This window comes from Somniosus microcephalus, chromosome 1 (assembly GCF_052327205.1).
Source record: "Somniosus microcephalus isolate GS21.2 chromosome 1, FLI_Smic_1.0, whole genome shotgun sequence".
In the NCBI taxonomy this organism is placed as follows: Eukaryota; Metazoa; Chordata; class Chondrichthyes; order Squaliformes; family Somniosidae; genus Somniosus; species Somniosus microcephalus.
The window spans coordinates 417,983,737-418,010,896 of record NC_140987.1 but is presented as its reverse complement, the minus strand read 5'-3'; the positions used below and the strand labels follow the sequence as shown (position 1 = coordinate 418,010,896).

Below are 27,160 nucleotides of genomic sequence, written 5' to 3'. Positions count from 1 at the left end.
CTGGTGGAAAGTCCAGGCCGCGCTCTTCATCCCATGGCTCCCTTTGTGACTGGAAGAACTCGGGGGTGGTGGTGTGTAGCACAAATCGAAAATAAAGCTCTTCTGCAAAAGCTTGACTATGTTCAGAGCATAGGACATTACACACAAGGGGCCAGAATTTGCGGTGGGTATGATGGCGTACTCTGAGAGTACGCCGCCATACCACCTTTGAAATGGACAGCAAGTTCAAGCATATGTGCTAAATCCCGATTTGACAGATGATCCACACCGATGGGGAAATCCTCATTGCTGGCGCAGAGTTGCGCTAATTGCCCACCAACTGCCCAGCAACTACGCCTGAAAATTTCTGGCTGATGCAAACAGGTGCAGGACCTGTTTGCACAGCGTAAGGGGATACCTCCTGACAAATCCAAGTAATTTTAAAAGCTATATAAGGCCAGAAATGGAAGCACTTTAGGATTTTGTCCAGGAAAAGTATTCATTGTCCAGAAATGTTCCGTGGAGGTGATTGCTACATTGAGGATTTTTTTGGCATCTATGTAGAGCATAAGCTTAAAAAAAATCCATTCAGAAATTGGAGGAAAGGAAAAAAAAACCCTCATTACTAGAGCCCTCTGAAATTTAATGTGCATTAACATCTATGTTATAAAATAATAATGAGAGACCTCTTCTGTTTTCTGATTGGTGCACTGGCCCACATGATCCCAGGTACGCTTCCACACATGGTGCATCCCTGAGATCCGTGGGCCATTACGCTGCCCTCTACTACGCAACGTCTGCCAGCAAGTTCTCGAACGAGGGTCCCTATCAGGTAATTGCGCATTCCGTTCGGATGCCGGTGGCGTAATCCATCGTTATGCCGCCAGTCACAAAATCCAGGCCAAGATGTTTTGTCAGATTGGTTTCCTCAGCTCCTACCTGCACAATGGAACCAACTGGAAAGCATTGCAACTGTCAAATAACAAACTCTGCAAGCTTCATCTTGAGAAATAATTTGGCACTTGGTTCTTAAATTTGTGCTTCTTTTCCTTTGTCAGGATATTCCATCCTTCAGGTAATCATGGAAGCAGCCGTCCAGAATAACTGGCAAGTTACAGCAAAATCAGTTGGAAGCGTCACTGATGTGATAGAATACAGGCGAATCTTTGAGGAAATGGACAAGAGACAAGAAAGAAGATATTTAATAGACTGTGAACTAAACAGACTGAATGCTATTATGGATCAGGTAACTGCTATTCCTGCAATATCTTTTTTAACAAAAAAATAAATAAATGATTGCTTTGTAGTCACTGTAGTGGCACTGTGATCCTGTTAAGCCTAGTGATGGTAATGCAATAGCAGGCCTTTCTGTCTTAATGGAAAGCCACATCCATCCTCACATCCCCACAGGACTACCTACTGATAATGTCCAATTTATACAGCAAGAGTCCTGTAATCCTGCTCCCTTTGAGTTACTGCTCCATATACACATTATAAGAGGATCACTCTAATAGCATTAGTGTTGGTGGTGCTGGTTGTGTAAGATTGTGAGCTGAATTGAATAATATGATTTTGAAGGTCAACTCACAAGGTTTATAGCCATGGTCATAATGTGTTACTTACATCTATTTTCCTCCTGCTTTTCACTGCGGCTGTTAAAGTAGAAAATAAACAGGCTAGTGTGAAGCCACTGCACCATCCAGATTGACTACTCCCATTGCTTGCTTTAATACATTTTGCAGTTTACAAGAAAAATAATCATGATTTCATTATGATGGCTTTGGTTATCCTGTTATCCACTTGTTATGCAGTACCAGCACCATTTGAGGAAGAAGCAAAGAATGTGTGTGTAGTTGTGTGAACCTCTCACATCATTATGGAGAGGAGGTGCAGAACTCCGTGCAGAGTGCGACTGAACAATTCCCTGAACTGCTGGCCTATTTCCCATTGATTGAAAAGACGTGATGGAACAGTTAGCTCTTCAGTCAGTAGAAAAGTGCCAGAAGGGCACAAGGCTTTATATAATAGTGAGTGAAAAGGCAAGCTTTGTAATGGTACAGTAAACTCGATGTGAGAACATCTCTTAGAGGCAATCTGTTTATGACGTCGCTTTTAAGATCAGGGCAGCACCAATAGCCTCATGCAAAGCTTTTGCTGCAGGTGCAATTTAAATCCCTTCATGGTGCCAACATCAAAATATAATATAACAATTGCATCAAACAAGTTCTTTCAATGCCATAACACTCATTGATCTTACTCGGAGCTCTGTAACTACGTAATTCCTTCATCTTGACCATATTTGAAGCAATTTAGGCTGATTTATGTTGCTGTACATTCACGAGAAACTGCATTCCTTAGAATGTAGGAGAATTTTTTCAATGTATCCAAAAAATGGTTTAAGTTACACTGCTATAGACACATGTTAAAAATCAATTGAACAAGAAGCATGATTAATAGAGGATCTTTGATTAGCACAAGAAAAGACTGTTGAGGCTGAATCTGATAAAATAACTTAATGTGGGCACATTATTCAAGAGTCACAAGAAAGGTGTTGGGGATGTTACTGTCTAAAAGTTGATGCTAATAGACCAAGACACAGGGAAGAAGAACAAGGGAACAGGTAAATGTAATTTTCGAAGCTGACAGAATCCAATTGTGTGAGGACTGGAAGATACGGAATGTACAATTTGCCAGCCACTAGCATAGAAAGGCCCATAGAATAAAAGAGAGAAAGGGAGATGGAAAGAGATAGCAAAAACAGGTTTACTTCCTACATTTATGCTGAGGAATTGAATTCACTACATCCCTGATTATACAGCAGGAGACTGGGCCTTTAAGACATAGGAAAAGTTGATAGCATGCACTAATTCTTCTAATTTTGGAGACCTGCTTCCACAGAAGCTATGTTCTCGTAACTCAAATTCCCCCTGTCCATTCTTGCTTTCCTGTAGTATGATTTTTTTTAAATTGAGAAAACCAAGCTGAAAGGCCAAGCACCATAATGCAGGGCACCATCAAATTTGAAAAAGAAAAGCAGGAGTTAAGGTAAATGAAGAAATAATCTGGTGCTTTTTTTGAGGAGTTTACTAGCATGGTGGATAGGGGAGTGCCTATGGATGGTGTCTACATGAACTTCCAGAGGGCATTCGATACAGTTCCGCACAAGTGATTATTAGCAAAAATGAAAATGCACAGAATTGGAGGTAACCTTGTGGCATGAGTTGGTAATTGTTTGGGAGGTAGGAGACAGAGGGGGCGATTCTGCCAGCCCTGGGGAGGCAGGTATGGAGGCGGGACTGCCGAGCAAATGGCAGAATTTGGGGGCAGGTGCCCAACCCACCCCCAACCCGCCTCCATGCCATCTTGTAGCCGACCTGCACCGGGTCCCGTCTCCTTGGAGGCGGGAAGGAATTAAAGCCACTTAACTGCCTGTTAACGGGTAGTTAACAGGCAGAAAATAGGATTATCCCCTTTTTGCCCTCACAAATGCGGGCTTCTGGAAGGCTCCGAAACCTGCCAGGTCAGCGAGGTAAGTAGAGGGTCTGCGGGGGTCAGAGGGGTCCAAAAGTGTGCTGTGGAGGTGAGTGATGGGTGCAAGAGTGGCGAGGTGAGTATCTGAGGTAAGTGCAAACTGTTAGAAAAAGTGTTCTTACCTTTGTTTCTTCCTGCAAGCTTCAGTCGGTGGGTATGCGGAGAGTCTCACACCTCCACGGCAGAGATGACAGGTGGCTGTTGCATTCTCCAATGCAACAACCATCTAATTTCTGCAAAAGAAAGAGGTTTGATGAGGTCTTGAATTCAAGTCCTCATCAAACTACAGAGAATGTCACTGTTTGACAGCTTCACAGAGCTGTCAAACGATGACAATTCATCTGTCAAAAATTTTTGACAGATGAAACGTCGTACTTTGACGTTCTCTGCAACCAGCTTCCCCTTAATTGGCCTGTTAAGCCCGCTGGGCAGGCTTAACAAGGTCAATCAAGGGAAAATAGCGTGGGTTGGCCAGAAGTTGATGGAGGCGGGACTGAAACCCAACAAGTGGGAGTCCCGCCTCCAAAAGCTCCCCATTGGCAAAATCCAGCCCTAGAGAGTAGGGATAAAGGGTACGTACTCTGATTGTAATGACGTGACAAGTGGTGTCCCCCAGGGATCTGTACTAAGGCCTCAGCTTTTCACTATACTGTATAAATATTAATAACTTGATGAAGGAATAGAGGGATAGAATGTTGTCTGAGCATGCCCGAACCTAGAGGCTTGACGCCAGCTCATTAATATTATATGCCTGTCACTCGTCTACAGGCAGATCGTGCATGGGAAGTGGCGAATGTTGGGCCATGTTCCTCGCCAGCAGCAGACCAATGGTAATTCCCGGGAAGGGGTTGGAATTGAAAATGAGGTTGGGGGGTGCTGGGCAATCACAAGGACTGGGAGCACTCTTCTAAAAGGAAATTTTTAAAACACTTACCTTTAGTTGGCAGCCGCAGTGTCCGTTGCATTCTGAGCGGGACAGGTGAGGTACCTGCTCCACTCATCGTACACTAATTTACAGAGGAGTCCTTCAGCGGGTGTTCGGCCCCTCATTAACGCCTGTTGAAGGTGGCCGCCTGGGATACCTAAAAAATGGGCCTGATGAATTTAGCAGCGAGCCAAACACCTGCGTAGATTGGGCGCAGGCCATCCCACTGCTGAATTTGTATGCATTGCGCCCTTTTTACTGCCGGAAAATGGGCACAAAGCATACCAATTTCTACCCCAGAGAATTGTATATCCAAGTTTGTAGATGATACTAAATTAGGAGGCACGGGGGGAAAATGGAGTCGCGCCCCCTTTGGGGCGCTAACTTCACCGGAGCGCTACTTTTAGCACCCCGAAAAATTTAGCACCCCCAAGGCCGAAATTCACCAGTAGCGCCCCAAGAGGGAAGCGGGGCGCTGCTAGAAGCGTCCCGCCTCCCCCTTGTGGTGCTGCGAGGGAATATCGCGGCACTGCGTGCCGCAGCACCACGTTCTGCAGCACATCGCGCCACGGTACTGCAGGCCTTCCTCCCCTATTTAAAGAGGAGGGGCCTAGCGCAGCGCGTCCCGGGGCCCAGCTGGGCCACCAGGGATTGGAGTGCCGGCAAAAGAGCCCGGCATTCAAGAGAAGTGCCAGGCTCACGGAGCGCAACTGGCACTCCGCGGGGGGGCTGTTCAGGAGGCCGGGGATGGCAACGGGGGCAGGTGCTGGCAGGCAGCCAGCAACATAAATGGCCGCCTGGCACCTCACTTTTAATTAGCACTGCCCCGGCCGCAGGTAGGCCCCCCTGACTGCGTCGGACACAGCGTCCGGTGGTAAGTCAGGGGGTGCTACCGAAGATCGCGGCCGGGGTGCGAGCAGGGTGCTGCGCATGGCAATGATGTCATCACCGGCAGCGCAGCACCATGGGGTGCTAACAGTTACCACGGCTGCTAACCTCCTGCTGAATTTCGCGGGAGGCGTTCGCAGCGCCACGCCCGGGCACAAGTTGCTTTGCACCCCATTAGCACCCTAAGAGGGCGCTAATGGGAGGCGCAAAGCAACAAATTTTTCCCCCATAGTATGCTCTGTTGATGGGAGCAGGAAATTACAAAGGGACATAAACAGACTAAGTGAAAAATATGGAAATGTGGGTAGTGTGAGGTCTTCCACTTTGGATCCAAGAAAGAGGAATCGGAATATTTTCTTAATGGTGCAAGGCTAGGAACTGTGGAGGTGTCCATGTACACACAACACTAAAAACTAGTGCACAGATACAAAATGGAAAGTACAGGAAACTCTCGATTTACCGGCACCTAAATAACCGGAAACCTCTGTTAACCGGCAAAATTCAGGAGTAGGTTCAGGTAAGTTTTACTTCATATTAGTGGCCGTTCCTGGATCTGTGGCTGTGTAACCGGGGTTCCTGCACCTGTTGCTAAGCAACAAGGACGCCTGGATCTTGTGACTGGGGTTCCTGCACCTGTTGCTAAGCAACAGGGACACCTGGATCTTGTGGCCGGGGTTCCTGCACCTGTTGCTAAGCAACAGGGATGCCTGGATCTTGTGGCCGGGGTTCCTGCACCTGTTGCTAAGCAACAGGGAAGCCTGGATCTGTTGCTGTGTATGGGGCTTTCGTACCTTTTACTATACCTCTCTGTAATCCGGACTTTTTGATAAATCGGCACCATGCTGGTCCCGTCGGTGCCGGATAAAAAAGAGTTTCCTGTAAAAAGCTAATGGAATGTTGGCCTTTATCTGAAGGGAGTTGGAATACAAAAGTGAGAAAGTGATGCATTTGTTGTACAGAGCCTTATTCAGACCTCATCTGGAGTACTGCATTCAGTTTTGGGGACCGAATCTCAGGAAAGATATATTGGCCTCGGAGGAGCCTGTACAGCGCTGATTCACCAGAATGATACCCCTGTTTTGTTGTGTTGGTTAAAACATTTATAGTGTGATTGCACTTTCAGTCAGAGTAGACTTTAAAGCACCAATTTGTTCAAAAACATTTTCACAGATTATTCTTTTCTTTTGTGACACAGGCGGTAAACGTTGGCAAAAACATCAGAGGTTACCACTACATGCTGGCTACTCTGGTAAGTGCTTTCCTTGTGGTTGATTGAATGATAGAGCTATGACAAGACAGAGCCATAGGATGGCTAAATGGTACAGCGAGTTAGAAATTGATCTTTTACCTCTGCATGTAAGAATCCAAGTGAAATTAGTTTGGGCAGTCTGAATCCAATGCCAAATAGTCATTGGCCCACATCACCAAACTGACACTAGTGTCAAGCAGAGAGACCAAAGGGTGGATTGTGTAAGATAGGGAAAATATTGCATTAGTGTAGCAGAGTCTGCTTCTGAAATTCGGCACTTGAGCACATTGTCAGAGAAGAGTGGAGAGCACTCTTCACTGTTCTTTATTTTGCTTGCCCTTTCTCACTGCTCCAACACCTCGCTTTGGTTGATTTTATTTTCCATTGCCTCACAGTTCCGTAAAACTAAGATAATGAGCAAGAGGTGCAATGCCAAAAAATAGCTTCTGAGGCTGTGGTAATACTGTACTACCAGTCTGAAACGAATAGTTGCAATGAGCAGTTTGCAGTCGACAAGACCCAGACGGCAATCTGAGTTACAATGGTTGAAAATTACACTCTGGCTGACAGGAGAGAGCCCTGCACATGTCGCTTAAACATGTGTGCAAAGTTCTTTTCCCAGCCAGTAAATTTTAAGTGTTTCAAGAGTGAGGGCACATACAACAGCACCCTCAAATATTTAAGGCTTTTTTAAACTTTATAATGGAGTCAAAAGTATCACCTTTTGAATCCTAATTTGACCTCAGTGTGATGCCAAGCACAAGCAGAGTTAGAGGGCCCCCATCAGCTGGAGTTATATAAGGGTCTGACTCTGAAGTCCTTTTATCATCATTACAAAATGAAAAGCACTGCACTACAAGCAAAAATCAGAGTATAACTGAATCCGGAAATTATCTGAGAAAATGCATCCTGTTTTGTAATTCCTAAGATAACCTTGGTGGGCAATTTCACAATTCACTGGGTAGCTCAGAAAATCTATAGAAATAGAAATTTGCAAATAAATATTTTCTGCATTTGAATTTTGATCAGGCCTGCTTGTACAGTATAGGAATCCCAGTAAGGATTTTTAATCAGACCTAAAGAAATCCTATCCAGTTTATTGCACTGCAGATATTTCACTATTGATATTTTGTCACTTATTAGTTGGACCTGCTCAACTTGATCATGCGTGAGGTGCTTGCAAATGATTGCCCTTTCCTCCTCATGCTAGGAAAGAATAACACATTGCCTTTGGTACAATATTGCCTGAGTACTAGCAGCAACTGAGGTAAGGTTGCGAGTCAAAACAGTGCAGATTTTACTAATTAGACAGTAAAGAACACAGCTTTGCCACATGTCAAAACAGGCTGTACTGCCAAAATTAATTATAAAACCATAACTTTGAGTTCATTAGCAGCTGTAAAAGCAGGTCTGAGTTTTTATTTGATAAATCATTTTGCAGCTTATTTTCCACTGCTGTTTGTGATACTCTTTCTTCACAGCAGCAGATGTACTACAGAACAGTAAACAGTTCCAGGCTGAGTGATGCTGTCTTTATTGTGCATTTTACAGTAGTTCTAATCCTATCACCATACATTGTTAGCCTTACCCAATGATTCATTTATATAGTGGGCACAGATTTTGCCAGTACTTTCCTTCATGCCGATTTCTTCAAAAACCTGTTGCTTCTCTCAAAGCAACTTCCTCGTGCATCAGGAAGTTAGAGTGCGATGACTGAAAATACCCAATGAAATTGAAACATTGACTGAGTATAGCATTCGAATGATTTCAAGGCTATGATTCAATCTCAAGACTCAGCTTTGCTCTCATGGGTTGCAATATAACAAAAGAACATAAGAAATAGGAGCAGGAGTAGGCCATTCGGTCCTTCAAGCCTGCTCCGCCATTCAATGAGATCATGGCTGATCTTCTGCCTCAACTCTATTCACCGACCCTATCGCCATATCCCTTGATGCCCTTACTAGTCAGAAATCTATCAACTTCTGTTTTGAATATACCCAACGACTGAGCCTCCACAGCCCTCTGGGGTAGAGAATTCCAAAGATTCACCATCCTCTGTGTGAGGAAATTTCTTCTCATCTCAGTCCTGAATGGCCTACCCTTTATCTTGAGGCTGTGACCCCTGGTTCTAGACTCCCCAGCCAAGGGAAACATTCTCCCAGCATCCACCCTATCAAGCCCTGTAATAATTTTGTATGCTTCAATGAGATCCCCTCTCATTCTTCTGAATTCAAGAGAATACAGGCCTAGTTTACTCACTCTCTTCTCATACAACAGTCCTGCCATCCCAGGAATCAATCTCGTGAACCTTCATTGCACTCCTTCTATGGCAAGTATATCCTTCCTTAGGTAACCTGAATCTTTGGAAAATTGTAACTCTTCCTGGATAACAATCATTCCATATGTGGGTGAATCTATCTCAGAATGCTGCGATGGTTGAACATGGCACTGCCTGAACTGAGTTTGACTGAGGCTTTTCTGGTGAGGCATGGAAAGGCAGCAGCTCTGCTGCTTGGAGTGCATTATATACCGGAGGGCAGCTGTGTGATTTGTTCTTTAAATCTAATCACTCCTTATGATCGTTGCTGCTACATTGGTGGAGAAGAAGGTGTCCAATCAATTCCATTACCCACACAGGTAGGTAAAGCTGTGAATCAACATAGAATGATGTTCGAAATAAGGCAAAAGCTCTGGAATCATTCTCGAGGTACTTAGATGCTGAGCTATGTGGACTATAGGGGGATGAAGTTGATCTTGGGCGGTAGTGTAATATGGGCGATAATGAATCAGCAGCCCGTTTTACACCCCTCCTGATTAAGACATGCGTTAGGCCCCTTGAATATGCGAATCACTGTTTCCAGCCTGAGACAAATTCCCCAACCATAGGGGTCGATTTTTGTGGCGCCGTCAGGCAGGGCTTCAGGTGTGTGGGAGGGGGGGGGAAATCCCGAATTCGGGGGTCCCGACACCATCCCACCCAAAACCCCGCTCCACGCAACTTTCAGAGGCGGCGGGTACCCGCCCGCACTGGGACCCGCCGAAACCAGGCGGGAAGGGATTAGTGCCAATTAACTGCCTGTTAACAGGTAGTTAACAGGCAGTTTTTAGCCTAATCCCTATTTTGAGGGGTTTTGTGTGGGATTCCCGACGGCTCCAAACCACGCCAGGTTAGAGCAGGCGGGCCGTCGGGTTGAAGTGGTTGGAGGGGTCGCGATGTTGGTGTTCAGGTGAGTGATGGGTGCATGAGTGCAAAGGTAAGTGTGTTTGGTGTGTCTAAAGTGTGTAAAGAACTTTTACTTACCTGTACTTACCTTAACAGCCTTTCTTCCTGTAGCCGTCAGGAGCCCATCACTCAGCCGGAACTTAAAGCTGAACGGCTGCGAGCTGTCAAAAGTGACAGCCTTCAGCTTTGAGTGCTGCTGAGAGTTCTAACTGAGTCTGTGCAGAAGGACTCATGTTAGAACTTGGACTGTCAGTGTTTCACAGCTTCAAACAGCTGTGAAACACTGATATTTAGTTCTTGACAGATGAAATTTCAGTCTGTGACGTCACCTGTTGCCGGGTGGCCCTTAATTGGCCTGTTGAGCCCGCTGGGCGGGCTCAACAAGGTCACTCAAGGGAAAATCGCGCGGATTGGCTGGACGTCAAAGTAGGCGGGTCTAAAACCCAAAAGTTGTAGTCCCGCCTTCTTCCCGACAGCTTCAGAAAAAGTAATATGGTAAAAGGGTGATTGTTAACCCGATAGCAAAATACTGCGGATGCTGGAAATCCGAAATAACAACAGAAGACGCTGGAAAAACTCAGCAGGCCAGGCAACATCCGTGGAGAGAGAAATAGAGTCAACGTTTCAGGTCGAAGCCCTTCTTCAGAACTGAGGAAAAAAAGGCAGGAAATGAAACAGATTAACCCTCTGTGTTTGTTAACCCCCTGGCATATTATTCCATTCATTTCACCTGTAGAGTTGCAGCATTCAGTTATTAGGAGACAGGGATTGGCAGGCTATCTGATCACTGGGAAGCATCATAGTTGAATGTAATCCTATCCTCAACCGATGTCCACAAATGTGCACTATCCAGCAAGTCCCTGGATAGCAAGTTGAGACAGAAATCCTGACTGATTTTGTTCTCCTTCCTTAGCCTGGGAAAGCTGATGCCATTCTTAGCATCTCACTACTACCTCGGCTGAGATCTAGCTGGCTTAGCACTATCTAGGGATCAAAGCTCGGATTTTTCTGATCTGTGCAGCTCAGTTCTACACTACATGGTATATTTGCCCACAGGAGCCATCAGGAGTGCCAAGATAAGACATTTTTAAAAATGAACAAGGCATTGTGTGGGGAAAAAAGATTGTGTGAGAAAATATTTTGCTGCAGTGGTTTAATGCCTTAATTTACAGTGGTCTGTCTTTTATGTTCATTGCAGGGCTTCTCTGATCTTATACTTGATAAATTTATTGAGACAGGAGTCAATGTCACTGGCTTCCAGCTTGTGAATTATGAGGATCCAATGGTGCAAAAATTCATGCAGAGGTGGACAAAGCTAGATCAGAGAGAGTACCCTGGAACTGCCGCCAGCACATTAAAGGTATGATCTTCACCCTGTAAAATATTCAACCATCTAGCATTGCGCTGTGCTAGAAATTCAGGGGAGAGTAGGTCAGATCTTAAAAATAGAACAATTTGGATATTTCAGGCTGACTTATTAATGCTTAAAAGACCCACTTGATAAAATAATTCTGAAAGATTTCTAAATCAGTACCAGAAATAAAAACTGTTTAAAGCACTTATAGTGCTACAACAACAACGTGCATTTAAATAGTGCCTTTAATGTAGAAAAAATGTCCCAAGTAGCTTTAGTTAAATTATTACAAATAATATGTTATATACTCAAAGGAATTTAGGTCTCTGTTTGTAGGTTGAATGTAGGGACTTGTTTTATATGTGAATCACTCGGATGGATAGTACTGTAGCTCATTCTGGGGAACGCGCATGCCTTTTGCTGGCTTGGTCCCACTCTCCTGTTCATTCAGTACTGTCCCGCACCGTACACCTCTCTCAGGCTCCCATTCTCCTGACTCTTCTCCAGTCTCTCACTCCATTCTCAGTTCACTCTCAGGCTCTCAATCTTCCATTAATCTTCCTTAGGTTCCCAGTCTCCTGCTTCCCCTTCTCAGGGTTTCAGTTTCCCATCACCCTCTCCAGCTTTTGTTTTACCATTTCCCTTCTTTAAGGCTCCTGGCCTCCGTCCCACCGTGCAGTGGCGGCAACTCGTGGAACAATCAGCACATATTAAAATCAAATTTCCTTTTTTTCTGGGGTCCACAAGACGGGCATTGCTGCTTCTCCTTCCTGCATTGCGTTCTGCGTAGGTTAATAATAACCCCACAAGTGTGACATTGAGCTGTTCTGGGTCATACCACTAGAGGGTGCATCTTGCTATGTGGGAGAATGTTCCATCTTGGGAAATAGGGATAAAGTGAGACTGCAGTTATACTCTAGCTACTAGTCGGGAAACTTTTATTATAATGGATCCTGACCTCAAACTCACCTTAGTGTGTCTGACTGATTCCAAGGTGCAGCAGCACTCCCCCTAGCAGCTAATTTTAAGGTTAGAAGACAGCAGTGAGAGCATCCTCTTTGTCCTAATATTAAGATTCCAAAATAAGTTTTGAAAGTTTTTAGGAGTTTCAATGAACTGAAATCATAGAAATCATAACACAATAGCCATCGCGCCTGTGCTGATGCTGCATGAGTATTTTTGAAATGTGGTTTCATATCAGACTGGAGTTATACTGCAGCTGGTGGATATTGAAAGTAGCATGAAATGGTCTCTTGAGGTGGATTCTCACACCACTTTGCTTTAATGTGTTCATGTGTCATATCAGGGCCAGACACCTTTTGCATCAATGCACACCCAAAATCAACAGCAGCTTGAGATAAGCATTGTCCATGCTAGAAGAAAAGTTTCTGCCAGTTAGTTATGAAATGGCTTGACTGAACGGCATTAAGTTTGATTACATGATGGTCAGAGAGGCCCTTTGTGGCCCCAAACCATCCTTCTTCTGGTTATTGAAGATTGCACAATGACAATCATGAAAAGTTAAATCTAGAAAAGTGTGACTAAAAGTAAAGTTAAAAAATGAACTATCTGCTAACAAAGGATCTATTATTGTATGACCCAACCAGAAAGAAACAATTTCCATCCAAATAGTAGGGCTCTCAACATTGGGCAAATTCTAGGTGCAGATCAGTCACACACATATACAGTACCACCTCATGCAAAAATCAGTATAATTTTTGTATCTCTCCCATGTGGAAGTTTGTTTATGATTAGATGTTCTATCTATTCCTCAAAATCAACAATATTCTTGCAACGTTGAGGTCAAACATTCATAATTTTATTAAGCATACAATATATGCAATAGTACTTAGGCATACACTTAAAATATAGTACTTCCAATGCCTGATGGCTGGGGACCCAAATGCATTACAATTCTGAGCTCTGTATTCAGGTTGATCAAACTCATTGGGCTCAAAATTCCAGAGTGCTGGAAACCTGCCAGGGGCACCATGGGCCGCAGTTAACGGCCGCTGAAATGAATAGTGCTGCTTGCTAATTAACATTAGCACAGCACTAAACTTACTGAGCAAGGCTGGTTTTCAGGCAATAGTCTCAGCAGGATGCCCAATGTAGCATGGCCAAAGCATCATTGGAGCAAGAATAGCCTTCTCTTAAAGCAAGGCTGTCATTTTAGAAAGCAGTGTCGGTCCCTTAAAGGGGAACTGCCTTCTAAAATGAATTTTCTTTTTTAAATAGGTAGTTTTTAGCCCTTAGAGCTCAACTGCCTTCTGAAAAAAATTAACATTAAAAAGAATTCCCAAATGGCAGTCTTCAGCTCTTAAAGCTGAATTTCCTTCCGCACCTAAAATAATGGGAAAAGTGCTTCAGCACTAACACAAATGGCTCAGTAAGCCAGGGAAGGGGCACCTAGGGTCTCGCACATAGCACTCCAGCTTTGTGCAGGGGGTCAACACACAAGGAAGGTCCTCTACCCACAGGGGCCAGGAGGCCCTCCAGAAAGAAGGATGTGGGACCACATCACCGAGGCTGTCACTGCCAGCAGTATCGTCCACATGACCTGGCTCCAGTGCCCAAAGAAGCTTCATGACCTCAGACCACTGGTCAAGGTCAGTGAATGCATCTTCAAAAGCCATCGCCTACCAACTTCACCACTAGCCTCACACACTGCTCAATGTATGACCGCTCCCCCCCCCAAAAATAAATCATTCACTTACCAACAATCTGCACCAAACACAAGGTGCACTTCCCATTCCTAGTTTCACCTCACCCCATGGAGGAGACGGTGCTGGCCATTCTTGGGAGGGGCATGGCTGAGCCCTTGGCCAGCAGCGGGGCTGAAAGGATACAAGATGCTGATATCCTCATGCGTTACCCTTCTTCTCACATGGACCTCTTGCTTTTCTGCTCTCCCCTCACCACAACTCCAACCTTGTGCCTTCTTCATTTCACACACCCAAGAAATGCAGCCTGCCCAGCCAGTGGTTGACCAAGAAGAGGGAGAGGAGAGTGAAGAAGAAGAAGAAGAAACACCGTCACTCAATTTCACACTCCCATTCACCAGCTCCTCAAGGTCAACCTGCAAGGCCATTTGCAGTGTCCCCCACTGAAAATCAGCAGCCTTCCATCAGCCATGCTGCAGCCACTGATGACATCAGTAGGATAGGCAAAGGCACACACATGACAGTCACTAAGAGAATGCATAAGGGTAGTTAATTGATTTCTTGATATCATATTGGATGCGTAAATGTATAAAGTTGGATTGGAAAGTTTGCTTTGTGGTGGCTTTTATTTCAGCGTTGTGGCCATGAGTGATGCTCAGTGACAGAGGGAAGGTAAGGTGTGGGGCTAATGTTGAAAGGGGAATTGGGGTAGTGGTCACTGGTACCGCAGGTGGATGATTCGGTCCCGGATATCCTGGCCAGAAAGGGGCTGTCTGGGTTGCCTCCTTCCTTCTGCTTCCTCCTCTTCTGCTTCTTCCTCTTGTTTTTTTCTCTTCTGCTTCTTCCTCTTCCCTCTGTGAGTGGATGCTGGAAATCTGAAATAAAAGCAGAAAATGCTGGAAATACTCTGCAGGTCAGGCAGCATCTCGACCTGGGACTTGAACTCTGTTTTTCTCTCCACAGATGCTGCCTGACCTGTTGAGTATTTCCAGGATTTTTTGTCTTCTCAGAGGACTTGCTTTGCCATCTGAGGCCTTGCAAGCATCCAGCTGCACTCCCTGCACACTTTAAAAACTTTTACCATCTATTGAACCAAGCCACTACTTCAATAAAATGTGAAAAATCCAGTCCAAAAGCTTAAATACGAACTTACCTGAAAGATGTGTGTGTCCCTTTAAGAAACGCTGATGACGTCTCTGTACATCTGCTGCATGCTCGCTTTTCAGAGCAAGCTTGGGACCCAGCACTAAACTCAGCGCAAATATCCAAGTTCGCACAGCATGGCATCAATTCAGCGTTGCACGACGACTGACATCACGCTCTCCAGATTTGCGTGTCCGGGTCCAGTGCTGCTAATGGCAGCGCTATGGCCCTCACCAAAATGGCGGCCGCTGAGTCCCGCACCAGAGGTGGGTGGAAGAGCAACGGGTGCCATTTTGTTTCAGGAATCTGCCGGTAACGGGTGGTAAGTAGCCAAATTTCTAGGCCATTGACTCCAAATCCTTATTACAATTTACATCTTTTTTTAAATTTTTCTCTTACCCTTAATGTGTGTGTTTCTCTACATAATATACTTACATCAAAAGTTAAGAACAACTCCGTATAAGGAAAAACTAATTGAACCTATACCTTATCCATAACTTCAGTTACTAAGCTGGTCTCCTTACTAACCAGCTCTTTTTCGATTTGGCTAATGAGATCCGTATAACTCTCCATTTTACCGTATCAAAAATGTCTTTCTTGTTACATATAATTGCTATTCCACCAAGTGAAACTTTTAATTATAAGCCTGGTTTTGATTCTGTAACATTCAGTTGATTAACATCGAACTTACTGGTGTTAACAAACTGCCTTCAACTTTTCATACCCAACTGATATATCATTACAGAAAGTGTCTTCTCAATCTGTGCTACCGTCTTAAATTGTGCTGCCTGCTTTGCAATCAATCTGCATACAATCTACATAGCTCCATAATTTTAATAAGGATCAGTACCTTTTTCCCTTCTCCAGCAAGGCTGAGGTAAATCCTCATGAGTTGTCCCGAGAGTCCTACATTTTATTTTTCTTTAAAATGCCCATTGTTGACTGAACTGAAGTGGTCTAACATTGCCCTATCCCCACAATATAATGGCTGCTGCTTCTCTGGTATCTCACCCAGTGTGCTGCCTAGTGATTCATTTCCTATGCACCCATTCCCCACTGCCAGGATCATATGGGCATATGCAAAACTAAATTGTTTTGCAGTGGTGCTCCTAGAAACAGACCCTGAATAAAAGTGTGAAATCGAAATCATTAGGCATAAGAACGTGGGAACATAGGAAGACCATTGATGTAAACATAGATGCAGACCATTGAGCCCCTTTAGTCTGTTCCACCATTCTATTAGGTCATGGCTGATCTTCATATCAACTCGATTTACCTGCCTTTTCTCTATACACCCTTGATACCTTTACCTATCAGAAATCTATCGACCTTGGTCTTGAAAATTTCAATTGACCCAGAATCCACATCATTTTGGGAGAGAAAGCTCCAGGGTTTCATTGCCTTTTGCATGAGATCTTGGTTTTGCAGTTGAGACTCTTACCGAATATAGGTGAGTTGATCGGCGATAAGCAACTCTTTCAACTAATGAAATTCGAATAAAAAAACTTCATAAATAAATTATGAAATACCTCCAATTCAGTAATGATCTGATTGTTTTACAGGTATTGGCTTGAGACTTGTTTAGAGCAATGTGGGGCCAGCCCATTTGAACTATAGTGCTGGTTCTGCATTGCACTCTTGCCACAGGCATAGATAGCTTCACTCACCAGGATCCTGAGTGTACGGGGAAGTTAGTTTTGTGCTAATGTTAACAGGAAGATTTGAAAGATTCCAGGTAGTCCAAGTTTTTTACCTTTACTTCATCCCAGTTGCAGTTATACTGCAGCCAATGTGAAGACATGTGGGACTACCTGCTAGAGGTGTTTCGTACTACCACTACTCTAAATTTGATGGTGAAATTTCTCGCCGGAATTGTTTTTGCACAAGCCATTAACTCTCATTTATCTATATCTCTTCACATACTGCAATGTGGGTTGTAAGATTGCATTTGTAACATACATTAAATTAGAATTGTTTAAATAATCAATTGATTCTGCCTCCTTTAATTTATCCATTCAGTTTAACACCATTGTTTAAATAGCACACACAAAGAAAGTTCATACAAATGCCTTAACATGCTTATTACTAATATTGCACAATATAATTTCAAGGGCTTCAAGATTTATTTTCTGTAAGGATTTCTACTTAAGTCGTACAATCTAAATATAAGATATAGAAAAGTCAGGTTCAAGAAAAGGCCATTTAGCTTAATTAAACTCATTCCTTGAGTACCTTCTATATTTTTGTCGCTACTATCCTGTTTGGAAAATTATTCCAAACATTTGTCACTAAAGAGTGGCTCATACTATTACCAATGATATGTACTACTTTGAACTAAAGACTAAATGATTATCAACCAGAAAAAATATGCAGAGAGCAAAATTAATATCTGCAGCATTTCTGATCACAAAACAGAACCGCTTACTGACAGTTTAATTTAAACATTTTGTGTCAGCTATTTGCTTTCTGCATGCTCGTGCATTTTTAATCAAGCATGGAACTGGATGTAAAATTAAATAGTTCTTTTGGCATTACGTCAAAAAGGATAGTATCAAGATCGCACTCTCCCTCCCCCCCCCCCCCCGATCATTCTCCAGGCCCTTCGATGTTCTCTTCCTAATTCCGGCCCGCCCCCCCGATCCCTTGATGGCGGCCCCGTTCTCCCCCTCCCCGATCCCTTGATGCCTGTCCCCAATGCTCTTTCCCTCCGCCCACCCACCCCCCCACGAATACTCGAGTCCGGCCCCGTCCAACCACCTCCCACGGCCCCCACTCGATCCCTCCCTCCCTCCTCCCTGCGGCCTAGTGCCACAGGCCTATCCTCCCGCAGAGGCAGCCTCTCCATCTGGCTGGCTGCAGGTGGGAAAATGCAAATCAGGCCCTGCCGTTAAATTAAGCAGGACCTGCGGGAAACCCATCCTCCCGGGTTTCCCGACTGCATCTGAGCCCCTCCACTCCCAACCCACCTCCCGAGTAAAATTACGGCCTATGTATCTTCGGCATTCTGAAGGATGGTGGCCAGTTTACGCCATAATTTGCAGTCTCTAAATATGTGGATTCTATCAGCCCTTGATGTTACACCTACCCACTCGATCACATCGTCTAACCACATTCCTCTTTGCCTGCCTCTTAATGTATTAACAGCAACTTTTCCAGACAGTAACAATCTCAACAACTATTCTATTGCCTCCAAATAATGTGCCCATAGTTTGTAATTTTCTCATCATAATCAGCTTCATCATTTCTCTAATTTCTTGTGCTAGCTTAAGGACCTTCTCATTAATCATTCTTGTGTAATTGATTTTCAACATACATCTGTAGCACCATAACTCCAGTCTTCTTACTTCAACATTCAAGGTCCAATTTTCAAGTCTGTCACCACAGATACTTAAGCATTCAGTTTTTAGCACAAGATTTTTTCTGTGATTGCACAGAAACTCCTTCAGCTTGTTAAATAGATGCAGCCATGTAAAATAATGGAAGTGTAGGCAAATCTCAAGCTTCATAGATTTTTCATGCACAAATTATGAACACAACAAATTATTCATTAGTATTCATTAGTAACACAAAATAATCAATGTAATCCTTGCTAGTTAAAAGATTTGAATGCCAGTACAGATGTTAAATAATTCTACATGATGGCAGTAATTCTTTTACTCCCAAGAATCTCCATAGAATTCCCATAATTTTCAATGAGAATGATCTCCCTACACTTGCCTCGATTCATCTCATTCTGGAGATTAAATAAAGGAGAGTCCACAAGTGGAAATTGTACATGGTCTATCAGAAAGTGTGGGTTCAGTTGGCAAAATAGCCTTTTCTTGCATCAGGCCCAAAAAGGGCAATGGAATCCACAAGAAGGGCAGCACAATCCCTTAGCCCCAAGTAACACAGTCTTCTAGCCATGGTTACTAACTGTTCCCATTTTATTACCAATTCAGATATTTAATTACAGAGCCATTGTAAGAGCTACCAATTAAAGTGGGAAGACAAGCGTAATCATGCCCTATTTCAGATGAAACAACTGCTATGCAGTCGTACAGTAATGGCTTATCTTGATACTAATCTACAGAGGCCAATGGAGATCTATGTTGATGCCAGTTTAATGGGCCTGGGAGCCATCCTTATGCAAAAACATAATCTTGTATCATCTATGTCAGTCAATCACTCAATTCCACAGAGCAATGCTGCAGTCAGATTGTGTGTAAGGTGTTCGCAATTATAGGAACGATGCAACAGTTGCACCTGAACATCTGTGGATGACAATTTATAGGGGGTCATTTTTAATTTCACCATCTGGGCAGTAATGTGGTGCAGTTGTAAAACTCATCCGATTTTCTACACCTAAAAGCAATTACTCTAGATGATAGCAAACAAGCCACATGTAAGGATCTTAAACTGCAAGCAGGCAGACAGTGCTTACACACAAATAAATGGTGCAAGTTAAAGGCCAGTTATGGTTTGTCTGACATAATCTATCTGTCATTGAGAAGGACATCATTCCATGTGGTGAATTTATATTTACCCCAATGGAGCTACAAGATTAAGATATATCTCTTACCTACACTGCCTATCAAGGGATAGTCAAAACCAAAGCCCTCTGTGGACCAATGTGTCATTTTCAGTCATAGGCAATAAGATAGAAGAAGCTATTCAAAGATGTCTCAGCTGCCAGGCAACAATTGTTGAACACAGTACAGCACCACCCACCATGCGAGATTTACTTGATTATCCATGGTAGAGTTAGTGTTGATTTTTGTGGGCCCTTTCCATCAAGAGACTATGGGGTTGATTTTCATTGACCCGTGGAGTCGGGATTGGAGGCATATGGGGGGTTAAAGTCCCGAATTCGGGGGTCCCGACACCATCCCGCCCCCAACCCGCCTCCATGTAAGTTTCAAAGGAGGCGGGTACCCGCCCCGCACTGGGAGCCACCTACCCGAGGCGGGAAGGGATTAGTGCCAATTAACTGCCTGTTAACAGGTAGTTAACAGGCAGTTTTTAGCCTAATCCCTATTTTAAAGCTTGAAGTGTGGGATTCCCGACAGCTCCAAACCACGCCAAGTTAGAGGAGGCGGGCCGTCGAGTTGAAGGACTTGGAGGGGTCGAGATGTCGGTGTTCAGGTGAGTGATAGGTGCATGAGTGCAAAGGTAAGTGGGTTTGGTGTGTCTAAACTGTGTAAAGAAGTTTAAATTATCTGTACTTACCTTTTCAGCCTTCCTTCCTCTAGGTTTCGGGAGTCCATCATCTAACCAGCACAGAAACCAGAATGGCTGCGATCTATCAAAAGTGACAGCCTGCAGCTTTCTGTGCCGGTGAGATTTCTAACTGAGTATGTGTAGAAGGACTCATGTTAGAAGTAAGACTGTCAGTGTTTGACAGCTTCAAACAACTGTGAAACACTGATATTTCATCTATCAAAACGTCTTGACAAATGAAATTTCAGTCTGTGACGTCACCTGTTGCCGGGTGGCCCTTAATTGGCCCGCTGAGCCCGCTGGGCAGGCTCAACAAGGTCAATCAAGTTAAAATCGCGTGGATTGGCCGTATCTTGATGGAGGCAGGACTACAACCCCGAAAGTTGTAGTCCCACCTCCTTCCCGACTTCTGAATGAAAATCACCCCCTATCTCTCAGCAGTAGTTGGTGATTTTTACGACCTCCAGCAGTTGAAGTAACCACAATGCCGCAACTAGACAAGATTTTTGCAGTGCACAGAATTCCAGAGGTGTTAAAGTCAGACAACTCTCCACTCCAGCATTCAGAAATCCATCAGTTTGCAGATCACCTCAATGACTCGCCGCAAATACTGATGCTGAAAGATTCATGAGAGCAATCAAAAAGTAAATTCAAACTGCTCAGTTGGACAGTGTATCTTGGCGCAGCAACTTTGGGTATTCCCTGTTACGCCTCGCTCCTTCCCTTATTCCATTGCAAATTGAGAATCCCAGTGTTTCATGCTATCACTTCCAAGTGAAATAATATGAAGAAAGATTTAAGGAAATATTATAGCTCCAAACAAATCATTTGCCGACACCATGATTCACTGATTTGGTTCCACTATAGTTGCTCAAGAAGGTTTCCAACAAATGGCTAGAAATGTGTTTTTCTTTAAGAAAGTAATGCCAGGCTATTAATATATAATGCAGACCGAATACAATGTTGATTTTTACTGGTTCTGAACCAGATGTTGCAAAAATCAATATCCAGATCAAGCACCATCTACTCACAACCTCACTTTCAGGAACAGGAACTCCTCTTTGTACTTGAAGGATTATTTTCTTTAAAAGTTTCTGCATTATGTTGTAGCAGGTTTAGTTATGTTTTTAACAAATTGCATGCATTCAGTCTATCCTAAAGGAAGGGAAGGTTGGTATACTCAGTGGGACACTGAAGGGAGAACTTTGTTTTTGTCATTGAGCAGTAATCATGCTGGCATTCTCTTCTTCTTAGGCAGTCCCTCGGAACTGAGGATGACTTGCTTCCACATTAAAAATGAGTTCTCAGGTGACTGATGAGTCCAATGCGGGACCTACAGTCCCTACAGGTGGGGCAGATGGTGGTTGAAGCGACGGGTGGGTGGGGTGCTTGGGTTGACGTGCGCTCCGTGCATTGTTTGCGCTTGGCTTCCGCTTGCTCCCAGCGAAGAGACTCAAGGTGTTCGGTGCCTTCCCGGATGCTTCTCCTCCACTTTGTGCGGTCTTGGGCCAGGGATTCCCAGGTGTCGGTGGGGATGTTGCATTTTTTCAAGACGGCTTTGAGGGTGTCCATGAAGTGTTTCCTCTGCCCACCTGGGGCTCTCTTGCCGTGTCGGAGCTCCAAGTAGAGCGCTTGTTCTGGGAGTCTCGTATCAGGCATGCAGACAATGTGACCCGTCCATCAGAGCTGATCGAGTGTGGTCAAAGCTTCGATGCTGGTGCTGTTGGCCTGAGCGAGAACACTGACGTTGGTGCGCCTATCCTGCCAATGGATTTGCAGCATCTTGCAGAGGCAGTGTTGGTGGTACCTCTCCAGTGCTTTGAGGTGCCTGCTGTACATGGTCCATGTCTCTGAGGCATACAGGAGGGCGGGTATCACTACTGCTCTGTAGGCCATGAGCTTGGTGCCGGGTTTGAGGTCCTGGTCTACAAACACTCTCTTCTTCAGGCGACCAAAGGTTGGTATACTCAGTGGGGCACTGAAGGGAAAACTTTGTTTTTGTCATTGAGCAGTAATCATGCTGGCATTGTGCTACTTGTAAGAATCAAATAAATAATCAATGTTATAAAGAAAAGCATGAAACTAATATCTTAATGAACTAACACTTGGACTACAAATGGTATGCATTGTTAGCAATTTGTTACTGTATTACCCAAGAAAAAAGGTATTGAACAGTGTAAAGAGCAAAACTATTGAATTATGACAAGAAATTTAAGAATCTCAACCTCGTCTTGTTATAAAAGTGATGGTTTAGTGGTGGGTGTATTTCTGATCCTTAGCAGTCTAGTGGAAATTTAAGGCATGAAGTTACGGTGGTCTTGCAGCTCTAGCACAAGTATGTATCTAAATTTCCCAGCTGTCCGGCAGAAGCTGTACCCTGCTAAAGCACATTGGCCCAGAAATTCATGTCGGGGGCTTCCCGCGGGTGCAAGCCCCCGACCTACACTTACCTAGCGCGCCGGCAGTTGAGGCCTGGGCCTGCGTGGATTTCCGGTCTGTGGCCCGGTCCAGCTCCCGGCGCGCTGTGCTTGCGTGATCCAGCGGCGTAGTTAGTGCGATGCGTCAGCTGGGATCACGCGAGCACTGGGCAACCAATCGGAGGAGGGAAAAGCCCATTCATGAGTTTGACAGAAAGAACGGTCAAACTCATGAAAACTCCGGGCGCCCAAAACAGTACTTAACCTTAAAATAAATTTGAAAAAAACATCACACTATTTAAATCAACTATAAATAACATTAAATAACTATTTTAAACAATAATTTAAATTTTTGAAAAAAATAATTTTATAAAAAATCGGGGCTAAAAATACACTTACCTTACTGTAAAGTATTTAAAAATAATAAACCTGTGGAAAAAATGTTCTAATTTTAATTAATTGACCACTTACCTTTTAAAATGAAGTCCTTACGTCTGTTTTTTTAATGTGTAAAATGTAGAGTCCTTCACGCACGGGCAAACCTGTCAAAAAAAAGAGGAAGTTCAACGCGCACGCGCAGACTCCTGCACGCACGCGTTCGACCTCTGAACCCCTTGGTTCAGAGAATCGGAAATGCCGGTTTCCCACGCATGCGTAGTGCATGCAAGAAACCGGCACTTCCATCGGGTCCACGCGTGAGTACTCCGTGCGTACTCACGCGTTGGGACCCGAATTTCTGGGCCATTATTTTGAAGGAAGCCAAAAATTCACGTTTATCCAAACACTCAGCCCTAATCCCTATTAATTACCACAATAATGTGCTCCTGCAAGAAAAACTTGTACATATTTGTGAATTGGAGATATTTCACAATACAAGATTTGCTCAATGAGAAGCGCAATTGCATTAACTTCTTAAGCTGCCTACAATATAACCAGTCATTCAGGAAATTGCAGCTTGTTTCTGGGTTTTAGAATAGAGTGGATAAAATGAGATGTTGTAAATCAGGAGACAGAGCAGCCAAAAGGAGCTGTCAGTTGATGTCTATATTATTGGATGTGATTCCACGTTTTTACAATACATTTATAGAAAATCGGCGGCTTAAATATGCTGAGCACTGGTGTCCTCACACAACTGTGAGGAATCACACAGGCAGGTTGTCACTCTGCACAAAGACTTACATTTAGTAGAAAGTTAACCCAGTGACTTAAAAATAATTGAAAAAGCCATTTAAGAACGCAAGAAATAGGAGCAGGAGTCGGCAATTCAGCCCTTCGAGCCTGCTCCACCATTCTTGGCTGATCTTCTACCTCAACTCCACCTTCCCGCACTATCTCCATATCCCTTGATTATAGGAACATATGTTTATTGTTAAGAACATTTATTTGTTAAGTAATTACAATTTTATGTTGAATTACCTGATGAGAATATTTCCTCTGTTCACTCTAGATCTAATAATGTAATGCTTATTGCCCATAGCATTGATGTACATTGGGTGCAGAAGGCCTGTATTATCAGTCGCTGAGGCCTGCCATGCTCCTGTTGCACTGGGAAATCACCAAAGACACTAACAGCCTGCACACCACGCATGTACTAGGCTCATTAAGGCATCAAAATATATTATTGAGGCCCTAAAACCATAATGCAGTCTGAGTGCTTGACCAGTGCTGTTGGAGCTCAACACCCATACAATACAGGCGATGGATGGTTGGCCTAATGGGCCATGTTGGGTCCTGTTTCTTAAAGAGGAGTTTGCTTGATGGCTACATCAAGTAGCTGCATACTGACCCAGCAATATTGTTGTTTTGTGAACTGTGTAAAGCCAAATAAAGCCAGACAAGCAAAGAATAAAAATAAAAGTTCATAGGATGGAGGAGCAGTCAGAGCGAGCATGAATTTTTGACGAATAACCAGTCTACCTCAAGGTGAATGACAAAACTTTTTTTTTTATTCGTTCCTGGGATGTGAGCGTCGCTCGCAAGGCCAGCATTTATTTCCCATCCCTAATTGCCCTCGAGAAGGTGGTGGTGAGCCGCCTTCTTGAACCGCTGCAGTCCGTGTGGTGAAGGTGCTCCCACAGTGCTGTTAGAGAGGGAGCTCCAGGATTTTCACCCAGCGACGATGAAGGAACGGTGGTATACTTCCAAGTCAGGATGGTGTGTGACTTGGAGGGGAACTTGGAGGTGGTGGTGTTCCCTTGTGCCTGCTGCCCTTGTCCTTCTAGGTGGTAGAGGTTGCGGGTTTGGGAAGTGCTGCCGAAGAAGCCTTGGCGAGTTGCTGCAGTGCATCTTGTAGATGGTACACACTGCAGCCACAGTACGTGGTGGTGGAGGGAGTGAATGTTTAAGGTGGTGGATGGGGTGCCAATCAAGCGGGCTGCTTTGTCCTGGATGGTATCAAGCTTCTTGAGTGTTGTTGGAGCTGCCCTCATCCAGGCAAGTGGAGAGTATTCCATCACACTCCTTACTTGTGCCTTGTAGATGGTGGAAAGGCCAGTGGTGAAGGGAGTGAATGTTTAAGGTGGTGGATGGGGTGCTAATCAAACGGGCTGCTTTGTCCTGGATGGTGTCGAGCTTCTTGAGTGTTGTTGGAGTTGCACTGATCCAGGGAAGCGGAGAATATTCCATGACACTCCTGACTTGTGCCTTGTAGATGGTGAAAAGGCTTTGGGGAGTCAGAAGGTGTGACACTCGCCACAGAATACCCAACCTCTGACCTGTTCTTGTAGCCACAGTATTTATGTGGGTGGCCCGGTTAAGTTTCTGGTCAATGGTGACCCCCAGCATGTTGTTGGTGGGGGATTCGGTGATGATAATGCCATTGAATATCAAGGGGCAGTGGTTAGACTCTTGCTTGTTGGAGATAGTCATTGCCTGGCATTTGTGTGGCACGAATGTTACTTGCCACTTAGCAGACCAAGCCTGAATGTCATGCAGGTCTTGCTGCATTCGGGCATGGACTGCTTTGTTATCTGAGGAGATGCGGATGTAACTGAACACTGTGCAATCATCAGCAAACATCCCCACTTCTGACCTTATGATGGAGGGAAGGTCATTGAAGAAGCAACTGAAGATGGTTGGGCCCAGGACACTGCCCTGAGGAACTCCTACAGCGATGTTCTGGGGCTGAGATGATTGACCTCCGACAACTACAACCAATGTCCTTTGTGCTAGATATGATTCCAGACAGTGGAGGGTTTTCCCCCTGGTTCCCATTGACTTCAATTTTACGAGGGCTCCTTGATGCCACACTCGGTCAAATGTCGCCTTGATGTCAAGGACAGTCACTCTCACCTCACCTCTGCAATTCAGCTCTTTTGTCCATGTTTGGACCAAGGCTGTAATGGGATCTGGAGCTGAGTGGTCTTGGCGGAATCCAAACTGAGCATCGGTGAGCAGGTTATTGGTGAGTAAGTGCCGCTTGATAGCACTGTCGACGAAACCTTCCATTGCTTTGCTCATGTTTGAGAGTAGACTTATGGGGCGGTAACTGGCCAGATTGGATTAGTCCTGCTTTTTGTGGACAGTTTTAAGCTGGGTACGGACGTCAATGCAAAGTCATGTCACAAGCACTAAATACAAAATTGAGCTACTCTACTGCAAAGTTTCTGATGTATTCTGGCCACAACAGAAAACTAATACTAAAATGTAACATGGGGGGTGATTTTACCAATGGGGAGCTTTTGGAGGCGAGACTCGCACTTGTCCTGTTTCAACTTCTGGCCAACCCACGCTATTTTCCCTTGATTGACAGGGTTAAGCCTGCCCAGTAGGCCTAGCAGACTAATTAAGGGAAAGCTGGTTGCAGAGAACGTCAACGTATGACGTTTCATCTGTCAAAATTTTTTGACAGATACATTGTCACCGTTTGACAGCTCTGTGAAGCTGTCAATCAGTGACATTCTCTGTATAGGAAACTTTGTGTTATCCGGAGGCTAAATGTCCGGCAAGCTCGAGCCACCGGCAAAAATCAGGAGCCGTTTTGTTAGGATTTTTTTCTTCTCGTGGCTTTTTTTTCCAACAGTCAGGCTCTGCAAAGTCTCTCTGAAGCTGTTGCTAAGCTACAGAGATGCTTCCAAGGTACGGCCGACTGTTTAGAAGCTGTTGCTAAGCAACAGTGTTTGTTGCCAGATACGGAGCTCAAAAGCCCCGTATGCTTCAACATTAACGCTGGTTTGTCCGGCATTTTTGAGGGAACGGCAACAGCTCGGTCCTGTCGGTGCCGGATAGCACAAAGTTTCCTGTAGTTTGATGAGGTCTTGAATTCACCCACCATCAAATTCTGCCATTTCCCCGGCAGTCCCACCTCCATACCCGCTTCCCCAGGGCTAGCAAGATCGCGCCCAGTGTGTGTGAATAGAACGACAAACACCAAAGTCTAGAATTTCAAATTCTGGAACTGAGAGACAGTCTTTGGGCTTTGAGTATGACAACACTTAAGAACATAAGAACATAAGAAACAGGAGCAGGAGTAGGCCATTTGTCCCTTCGAGCCTGCTCTGCAATTCAATAAGATCATGGCTGATCTTCTACCTCAACTCCACTTTCCTGCACTATCCCCATATCCCTTGATTCCCTTAATATCCAAAAAT

The 27,160-nt window shown here is 44.4% G+C and overlaps 1 protein-coding gene across 5 annotated transcripts in view; it reads left to right on the top strand.

The window, feature by feature from the left end:
• gria3b (glutamate receptor, ionotropic, AMPA 3b) overlaps positions 1-27,160 on the top strand; it is a 549,936-nt gene that overhangs the window by 240,381 nt on the left and 282,395 nt on the right. For all 5 annotated transcript variants that reach the window (XM_085999489.1, XM_085999481.1, XM_085999457.1 and 2 more), the window contains exons 4-6: positions 1,038-1,225; positions 6,519-6,572; positions 10,994-11,155. In XM_085999489.1, coding sequence (XP_085855615.1) covers positions 1,038-1,225; positions 6,519-6,572; positions 10,994-11,155 — 404 coding nt within the window. The remainder of the gene's footprint in view (positions 1-1,037; positions 1,226-6,518; positions 6,573-10,993; positions 11,156-27,160) is intronic.